The sequence below is a fragment of the Arachis duranensis genome, chromosome 3 (assembly GCF_000817695.3).
Source record: "Arachis duranensis cultivar V14167 chromosome 3, aradu.V14167.gnm2.J7QH, whole genome shotgun sequence".
In the NCBI taxonomy this organism is placed as follows: Eukaryota; Viridiplantae; Streptophyta; class Magnoliopsida; order Fabales; family Fabaceae; genus Arachis; species Arachis duranensis.
Window position 1 is genome coordinate 16,248,523 of NC_029774.3, and position 10,602 is coordinate 16,259,124.

Sequence of the window (10,602 nt, forward strand, 5' to 3'; positions counted from 1 at the left end):
TTGAAACTAGTGTGGTGATAAAATAGTACTCTCCTAAAGTCCTGCTCATTGTTACTCTTTTGGTGTTTTGTTATATGTTTACAAAAGTTGTATATGGTTTTTTGTCGCATGTAGTAAGAAAGAAATGCTAGCTACTTCTGATGTTAATATTTTATTTTGTAAAGACGATTTAGTGAAACTTTTTCTTAAATATGATTAAGGAGATTAATGATGTAACGTATGAGTAATTTTTATTATTATTTTATGAAATTATTTGTTTGTATATATTTAAAAAACAATGATACATCTTTTTATTTATGACAAGTAGAAGACAATAAAAAAGAATAAATTCAAAAAAAATATTATTGTTAACAAAGTAATATGTTAAAATCCTAAAATACAATTGGGATCACTTTTTTTTATTAGAAAAATGATTTGAATATATTAATATATTATAATTTATTTATAACAAAGGTAAGGGTATTAATGTAATTTCACTCGGGTATAATTTTCTCTCTTCTTACTTTTCCTTCTATCCAAGCAAAAGAAAAATTTCTTTCTATTTTCTTTCCATCCATTTTCTCTTCAACCAAACAATACACAAAAAAAAACTTTTCTTTCTATTTTCTTTCCTCCCATTTTCCATTTTGCATCCAAACAAAGTGTAAAAACCAATTTTGTTTCCAAAAAAATTTAAGAAAATGTAACTACTTTATTGCTAGTATCACCTTACTGATGATACTGCCAAAACAACATAGCTTTATTCTCTGAGGTGGCTATTTACAATTGCTATTAGAACAAAAAGGCCAAATATTTTAGATTTAGTTTTCCTAAAATTGTTTAGTTACTTTAGAAAAAAAAAGTAAATTAATCTACATCATTAAATTATTAGATGGTTATGATTTTATCATATTAAAATCTTTTTATAAAATAATCAAAAGAAGTTAAAAAAGGACTATTTGATAAAATTGATTTTTCTGATACTGATACTATATTATTATACGACGGCTGCTTCTCATCTTGTAGAGGAATTTCAAATGATTTTTTCTTTTTATTTCATCTTCTTTCTCTTTTATTTTTTTCTTTCTTTTTTCTTCAACAAAAAAGAAAATTATTTTTAATTCTCCTCCTTTTTTACAACATTCAATCTTCTTTTTATATATTACTATCATGTTCTTTAACTAATAATTTGATGTTGGTTTAATAGATCTCTAATAAATTTATATTGATATAAATTGAATTAATTTATTTGTATTTTTATGTAATTTTATGTATTTATGATGTTTGTTTTGTGTCTAATATTGTAGTTTAAGTTTGAATGTGTGGCTTGTTAATCCTAATATAAGTAGCCTATACTTATCATTTTCATTATATTAGTGTAGAACGATAAACATGACTTAAGATTAGAGAAAATATATTATGATAAGAACATACAAATAGTAAAAAACATAAACAAAATAAAAAATACAAAATCCCTAAAGTCATTCATTATAAATTCTAAAAGAAAAATTGCAAAATTCAAACAAATAATTTTTCATCCTATCAATTAGTTAACTAAATTTGATTTTATAACTTGACTCTATGATTCATCAGTAATGTCATGGCATGAATAAAGTAGCAAAACAACTTGATTTTAGGGATTCGATGTGAAAATTTCAGCAATATAAACACTATTATAAGAAAAGTAATAATACAGAAGAACTTCAATAAGTTTTAAAAATGTTAAGAAAATGATAATAAAAAATAAAAAATATTACAACCTGACAATTTTGGATAGAATGTTTCCTTGTTAATGCCATTTTCTTGTTTGATTGCTTTTCTACCCAGCTTTTGAGTCTTTTTCTATCTTTTTGTCCTTTTTTTTTCAAGCCTTTCACATTTTCAAGTAGTATTTCTAATGCAACTCCATTTGAACAACTATTAACAATTTTTTTTACATCATCATCTTAATTACGTCTACAAAAAGAATTTATCTTCTTACATGCTTCATCTATAACATGCTCAACAAAACTAAATTTTATTTCAAAATATGATGATTGAGCAGCTAATTTGATTGCTTTAGAACATATATTCTTATACCGTCCTGTGACATCCATTCTAATATCATTTTGAACAATTTTTTTATCTGACTCTCTTACTTTTCTAATCCATCTCTTTGTAATATATTGATCTGAAATTCGCTTCACATCCCAAACATTTAAAACTTTCAAACTATGACAACATAAGAATCCTGTTATTTCAAATATTCCACAACTATAAGTAATTATCATATATTTCACATTGTCAGACACAATGTATTCTCATCTTTTTTAAAAATGACAACTTGATATTCACTAATGTGATTATTCTCTCTACGAGAAACCATATAAGTAACAGAACTCCAATGAAATTCATTTTGAAATAAATTAAATGTAATAGGAGTATATACCTATGCAGCATACTTTAATAATAGCGAGTGAATCATCTTAGGTCGAGGAAAATTTTGTCTTGCATTGTATTCAGCTTGTCATTCCTTATATCGCTTGACACCGACGCTCAAATTGTTTGAGAAAATTATGTCTAAGCTTGACTACATAAAATCTTTCAAGTTACTATTAAAACTTTCACTAAGTTGAGTACTTGGCTTCCTTATAGTATACCCCTTCTTCATATAGCAATATGAGCCCATTTTTTCTTTACTTTATAAGTACTCTTCAACCAGGTATTATCTTTCACTTTGTATCTTTGAAGCAATGCATCCCATGCCCTTGAAAATTGAAACTAATCTTCAGAATTATACATACAAGCTTTGAAATCTTTCAAGATATAAGAACCATCTTTCGACTTATTCCCTAAATGTCTAATATCATTTTGCATAATATGCCAAACACATAATCCATGGTAGGTTTTGATGACATGTCATCATGTCATATTTTTCTATGCTTTTTGAAGATGAAGATACTGAGAAAGTGAAAAGAAGCAGAGGAATCACCAAACAGAGAATGGATGGTGTTGATGATGACCAAGAGGAGAGAAAACCCCAAGAAAGTAGAAGAAAACCAAAAGTAGAGGGAGAGCAAGCTTCTAGTGCACTGGATTTGAGCCAAATGCAGAGAGCTATTGAAGAAATGTCTCATCAATTCATGAGAGCACAGGAGCAACAGCAAGAACAATACCTGAGGCAACAAGAGCAATACTTGAAAGCCCAAGAGCAACAAGAGCATTGGCAACAGCAAATGATGGAGAAGCAAGAAAGCTTCCAACTCAAGATGTTGGAGCAACAAAGAGAGTTTCAAGAAAGAATTTTGGAGGGGCAAAAGGAACAATCAGCAAGCGTTCAAGAATCAGTTAATGGATTGTTCCTATGCCAAGCCAAGTATGGGGAGTACACTCAAAATTTCTATCAATGGAAGAATATATATCATACTATTAGAGAGCATATGCACGTGGATAGAACGGGGTATAATATGCAAAATCAAGCAAAGTTGGATTATGTAGTCCATGGCATGCCAACATTGAACCAAGAGATCAAGCCATTTGCTCAATGCCCAGAATTTATGGAGCAGTAGAGAGCACAAGTCAAAAAGAATATAGCACACATGTAGCATGGATTGGAGACAGTTGGACTCTCGGGTCAAGTAGATCAAATTTGGGATCGTAGGTGCCCTACTGAAGAACCCTAAGAAAGAAAGAAGAAGAAGAAGATGAAGGGAGAATCCAGCAGAAGGGAAGAGCATAACAACTAGAGGTGGTGAAGTTCCTTTCATGGTTTTTTATTTAAATAAGGAAGATGCATGTCTGAAACATGATATGCCTCCAATTCTTTCATGTTCTGCACTTTCATGCTTTAATAGAGTTCTTGCTAGCCTGCATTGTGCTTGTTATCAATTATTTGCTTAAATTCTGTTTTGTTCCCTTCTGCATAAATAAAAGAAAAATGTTTGATACAGAAAGTGATTGTCCAATGTTGTGGGAATTAGAATGAAATTCAGTGGTGGCACTTGTTTGATTTAATGATTAGCTCACTAATAAAAGCTGCCTAATAAGATGTTCTTTGTAGTGTGAATTAGTTTGCTGCTATAAAACCTCTCATTAATGAGCATCCCTTGTGAATGAAGCAAAATAAGAAAAAAAAAGAGAAAGAGAAAAGCCAAGAATTGGCAAAGAAACAAACAATAAGGCTAGACACCAATAGCTTAGACCTTAGGACATATGCCTGTGGTGCTTTTGTACTAGGATATGCTTGGACAATTAGGTTCTAAGGAGTATTTTAAAACTTGGCCACTTGGATTAACTAATCTGGGATTGCCAATCGAAAGTCCATTATCAAGAGCAACCTAGTTACAAAGCATTTAGTGATCCAAAGAGATGCTGGGCATCAATGTTCCTAGGAATAAATTGTGAGCCATGTGTCTGTGGTGAAGTAGTGTTGAGCAAAATTGAGCCAAAAGGGCTGCTGTAACACTTGCCACCAAGCTTTCATTAAGAAATAAGCTTTCTAAGCAAAAAGAAAGAAAGAAAAAGCTAACAGAGATCAATCAAAAAGCAAGGCATTATAACAGCAACTCTAGTGAACCATCAAAGAGACATTCCATATCAGATAACTAAGAATAATTGAGCTATATTTGTTTGCATAAAACCCCATGAACCAAGTTCAATTATCTGCTAAATAAGGACATGTATGCTTCTCTGTTTCATTTCATTTCTCCTTATGTTTAGTGCTTGCTTGGGGACAAGCAAGATTTAAGTTTGGTGTTGTGATGACAAGTCATCTTATGCTAGCTTTTCAAGCATTTTTCACTTGTTTCATTAGGTTTTATGCACTTTCTTGCACAATAAGTAAGTGATTTAGAGTGGATTTTCATGATTATGTTAAATCAATCAAACATGTATTTTACACAAAATCATAGGTTTTATGCTAGAATTAATTGATTTTATAAATGATGCAAAGATCTAGTGATTTTGGTGGAGCTTTGATTAGTTGTTTGGTTGCTTGTATGTGAAGAAATGGTGGAAAAAAGGAATTTTTGGCATACTTTTGAAGTTTGAGCACGTTTTGGACATTAGGCCACGCTTTGAAAATAAAGCGTGGGGCTCTTAAGCTTGGAAGCAAGGCATCCAAGGCTGGCGTTCACTTAGTGAGCACTATGCTCACTCTAGTGAGCATTTTCATGGCCATCAACTAAGGAAGGCAGTGCAGCGCTCAACAAGACAAGGCAACAAGGATAGCGCTCAAAGAAGTGAGCATTATGCTCACTTGAAGTGAGCATTGTCGTGCTTTTGCCAAGAGAGAAAAAGAAGCGCAGCATGGAAAAAGTGGGCTCACCAAGGCTCGAAAGGGGAGGCGCGCATCAACACAAGACACAGCGCTCAAAAGAAGTAAGCGCTATGCTCACTTGAAGTGAGCATTTTCGTGCTTCACCAAGGAAAATTAAGGAAGCAGCATGCAAAAAGTGGGCTCACCAAGGTTCGAAGAGGAGGACGCACTCAACACAAGACATAGCGCTCAAATATTAAGCACAACGCTCACTGGTGCACGAAATTGTGATTTCAATGGCGCCAACAACTTGGTAGGCACAATTGTAATCTCAACTCTTTTTCACAACTTCGCACAACTAACCAACAAGTGCACTGGATCGTCCAAGTAATAAACCTTACGTGAGTAAGGGTCGATCCCACAGAGATTGTCGGCTTGAAGCAAGCTATGGTCATCTTGTAAATCTCAGTCAGGCGGATTCAAATGGTTATGGAGTTTTGATAATTAAAAGATAAATAAACATAAAATAAAGATAGAGATACTTATGTAATTCATTGGCGAAAATTTCAGATAAGCATATGGAGATGCATTATTCCTTCTGAATCTCCGCTTTCCTACTGTCTTCATTCAATCATTCATACTCCTTTCCATGGCAAGCTGTATGTAGGGGGATCACCATTGTCAATGGCTACCGTCTATCCTCTCAGTGAAAATGGTCCAGCTATGGGTTACGTAAGGCTAATCATCTGTCGGCAAGGTTGTGAGAACCGAACCGGTCAAGTGACTGGTTTAATGGTTTAATGGTTCAACCGGGGTCAAACCGTAGTTAAACCATTTTAAATAAAATATATAATAAAATTAATAAAATTTAATATACATGTAAATATTATAGAAACTAAAGGAACTTATTATAAATATTTGTCCATTTCAGTGTAAAAGAAACCTACAGATCATAATTAAATCAATTTCTTTCTTCATTCTCAAATTCTCTTTCACTCTCTCTGACTTTTTGCACAACAATAAACTGGTGCTACATAATTCTTCTATCCAGGTTCATCATCTCAGAGCAATTCCCCTTTACCTCTAATCACATTCTTGGCAACAACATACACTTCTTGTTTTTAGAGGCCAGAACCCAAAAGATCATGTTCAAGAATCACAAAAAAGAAATCAGAATAACAAACTTACATGGAAAGTCAAACCACCAGCAACAAAAAATTAAGAATCACAAAAATTTTAACAAAAATTCTAATCAAATATTCAACAATAAAAATTCGAATCCAAACACAGAGAACTCAGCATCCAAAGTTAGAAAATCCAAAAACAGAAAAAATAAACAAAGAATTCATACTCAACAATCAGCATCCAAATTAAATTCAGAATTATATCACCAACCACCCCCAACTCAGAACACAAAATTAACCAAATTAACAACCACTGTTAAAATTAACCATCAACCCCAACTCAGAATTCCATCAACAAAATTAACTTTGCAAAAAAAAAATTCAACAGAATCATTCAAAATAACCATTATTTCAGAAAATCATCAACATCATAAATTGAAGTAGCATGCTTACCAGCAATGAGGGAGGAAGGGATGTGACGGCAAGGAGGAAAAAAATTCAGCTCGGACAGAAAGAGAAGGAGAGAGAGGGCTCGAGGACAACGACGACAGAGACTGCGACGTCAACAGCTCCAAGCAGATCTTTGAGAGGCGACGACGGCAAAGAGAACCAACGTCTGCAACGGCGACGAGACACAGTGCGGAGCAAAGACGCAGATAAGAGGTGACGGAAGCAGAGAAGAGGTGACAGCCAAAAACGATGAGGAGCAGGGGAAGGAGGGGAGAAGCACCGACGACCCACGATGAGGAGTGGATAGCGGTGATGGTGGCGGCTGCTCTTCGTTGGAGTTGGAGGAAGATTGGAAGGAAATTAGGGTTAAGGTGTGGTTAGGTGTGGGACTGAACAAAAGGGGCTGGGGCTATGTAGGGTTCAGACGTTCGGGGTTTTCATTTTTTTTAGAGATAAAACGACGCCGTTTAGGAGTTTACTTTCAAACCAAAAAACCCGTTAAAAAACCGGACAGTTCTACCGGTTCACCGGTTAATCGCCGGTTTGATAGGTTTTTTCACCGGTTTTTTGCTAAACGGTTTTTGGCCTTACCTGGACCGGCTAGGTGACCGGTTCCCAATTAATCTGGTTGAACCAGACGGTCTGGTTCGGTTTTCAGAACCATGTCTGTCGGTTCTCACTTGTGTTGGAATAGGATCCAGTAATCCTTTTGCGTCTGTCACTACGCCCAACAATTATGAGTTTGAAGTTCACGACAGTCATCCCATCTCAGATCCTACTCGGAATACCACAGACAAGGTTTAGACTTTCCGGATCTCAAGAATGCTGCCAATTAATTCTAGCTTATACCACGAAGACTCTGATCTCACGAAATGGAAGGCTCTGTTGTCAGGAGAGGCAATCATGCGTTGTGGACTAGGAATCCAAGAGATATACATTCAAGCTTGTTTTCATGTAGAACGAAAGTGGTTGTCAGGCACGCGTTCATAGGTTAAGAATGATGATGAGCGTCACATAATCATCACATTCATCAGGTTCTTGTGTAAGAATGAATATCTTAGAATAAGAATAAGCTTGAATTGAATAGAGGAATAATAGTACTTTACATTAATACTCGAGGAACAGCAGAGCTCTACACCTTAATCTATGGTGTGCAGAAACACCACCGTTGAAAATACATAAGTGATAATGGTGTTCATTGGTTTCGGCCTCAGAGAGGGAACCAGAATAACCAAGACCTAGGTCTAAGGACTAAACGTCCAAAGATGTCAGTACAATAGTAAATAGTCCTATTTATGCTAAACTAGTTACTAGGGTTACAGAAATAAGTGAATGATGCAGAAATCCACTTCAGGGCCCACTTGGTGTGTGCTTGGGCTGAGCATTGAAGCTTTCATGTGTAGAGACTTTTCTTGGAGTTAAACACCAGTTCTTATGCCAGTTTGGGCGTTTAACTGCAGCTTCTATCCTATTTCTGGCGTTTAACGCCAGAATAGGGCAGAAAACTGGCGTTTGAATGCCAGTTTACGTCGTTAAAACTCGAGCAAAGTATGAACTATTATATATTGCTGGAAAGTCCAGGATGTCTACTTTCTAACGCAATTTAGAGCGCGCCATTTGGGCTTTTGTAGTTCCAAAAAATTCATTTCGAGTGCAGGGAGGTCAGAATCCAACAACATCAGCAGTCCTTTTTCAGCCTCTAAATCAGATTTTTGCTCAGGTCCCTCAATTTCAGCCAAAAAATACCTGAAATCACAGAAAAACACACAAACTCATAGTAAAGTCCAGAAATTTGAATTTTGCTTAAAAACTAATAAAAATATACTAAAAAGTAGCTAGATCCTACTAAAAACTATCTAAAAATAATGCCAAAAAGCGTATAAATTATCCGCTCATCGCAACACCAAACTTAAATTGTTGCTTGTCCCCAAGCAACTGAAAACAAAATAGGATAAAAAGAAGAGATTATACAATGAATCTCACAATATCAATGAAACTTAGTCCCAAATAGATGAGCGGGACTAGTAGCTTTTTGCTTCTGAACAGTTTTGGTATCTCACTTTATCCTTTGAAATTCAGAATGATTGGCATCTATAGGAACTCAGAATTTTAAATAGCGTTATTGATTCTCCTAGTTCAATACATTGATTCTTGAACACAGCTACTTTATGAGTCTTTGCCGTGGCCCTAAGCACTTTGTTTTCCAGTATTACCACCAGATACATAAATGCCACAGACACATAACTGGGTGAACCTTTTTAGATAGTGACTCAGCTTTGCTAAAGCCCCCAGTTAGTGGTGTCCAGAGTTCTTAAGCACACTCTTTTTGCTTTGAATCACGACTTTAACCACTCAGTCTCAAGCTTTTCACTTGGACCTTCATGACACAAGCACATGGTTAAGGACAGGTTGATTTAGCCGCTTAGGCCTGGATTTTATTTCCTAGGGCCCTCCTATCCATTAATGCTCAAAGCCTTGGATCCTTTTTACCCTTGCCTTTTGGTTTAAAGGGCTATTGGCTTTTTCTTCTTGCTTTTTCTTTCTTTTTCTTTTAATTTTTGCCACCTTTTTTTCACTGCTTTTTCTTGCTTCAAGAATCAATTTCATGATTTTTCAGATTATCAATAACATTTCTCTTTGTTCATCATTCTTTCAAGAGCCAACAATTTTAACATTCATAAATTTCATTATAAAAAATATGCACTGTTCAAGCATTCATTCAGAAAACAAAAAGTATTGCCACCACATCAAACTAATTAAACTAATTTCAAGATAAAATTTGAAATTCAAGTACTTCTTGTTCTTTTGTAATTAGGCACATTTTTCATTTAAGAGAGGTGAAGGATTCATAGAATTATTCATAGCTTTAAGACATAGATACTAGACACTATTGATCATGTAATGAAGACACAAACATAGACAAACATAAAGCATCAAATTCGAAAAACAAAAAATAAGAACAAGGAAATCAAAGAACGGGTCCACCCTAGTGATGGCGGCTAGTTCTTCCTCTTGAAGATCCAATGGAACGCCTGAGCTCCTCTATGTCTCTTCCTTGCCTTTGCTGCTCCTCCTTCATAGCTCTTTGATATTCTCTAATCTCATGGAGAATGATGGAGTGCTCTTGGTGCTCCACCCTTAGTTGGTCCATGTTGTAACTCAAGCCTTCCAAAGAGGTGTTGAGTTGCTCCCAATAGTTGTGTGGAGGAAAATGCATCCCTTGACAACGCGCCCGCATGGAAAAGCAAAACGCCGAATGACGCGTCCACATGAATGACGCGGCCGTGTGACGTGCGCGATCTGCAAAATTTCAGAAGTCGCTGGCAGAGTTTCTGGGCCGGATTTCAACCCAGTTTTTGGCCCGGAATTACAGATTAGAGCCAGGGAACATGCAGAAACAGAGAGAACATTCATTCCACAGAATTTTTAGTTTTAGATCTAGTTTTTACTCCTCCCTTAGGTTTTTACACACTTGAGCATTCACAATTAGGAATTGGAAGATTTTGGCTTTAGCTTTTGAGAAGAGTTTACCTCCGGTACTAGTGATTATATTTTGTTATTTACTTTGTGCTTATTCTTCCATGTTCTTAATCCCCCTAGAGTTGACATTGGCTTATTTTTACAAGTTATTAATATAGACTATTTTTATTTTTAATTAATCCTTTTCATTATTATTTATCATGTCTCTTTTTAATTCCTTTTCCTATGTTATGAGTTCTATATTCACAATGAGCGAGTAGTTCCCTTACTTGATGGGGAGTTGATTGAAAGGAACCCTTGAGTTGGGGTACTTAAAGGAAAAATTGTAATTGG

The 10,602-nt window shown here is 35.0% G+C and overlaps 1 protein-coding gene across 1 annotated transcript; it reads left to right on the forward strand.

The window, feature by feature from the left end:
* Window positions 1-2,960: 2,960 nt before the first annotated feature.
* Window positions 2,961-3,527, forward strand: LOC107474598 (uncharacterized). Its single transcript, XM_016094235.1, has one exon. The coding sequence runs from the start codon at window positions 2,961-2,963 to the stop codon at window positions 3,525-3,527; it is 567 nt and encodes a 188-aa protein (XP_015949721.1).
* The last annotated feature ends 7,075 nt before the right edge of the window (window positions 3,528-10,602 follow it).

Bases quoted from the DNA above. Each gene is read 5' to 3' on its own strand.
- LOC107474598 (XM_016094235.1), top strand. From the start codon at position 2,961: ATGGATGGTGTTGATGATGACCAAGAGGAGAGAAAACCCCAAGAAAGT.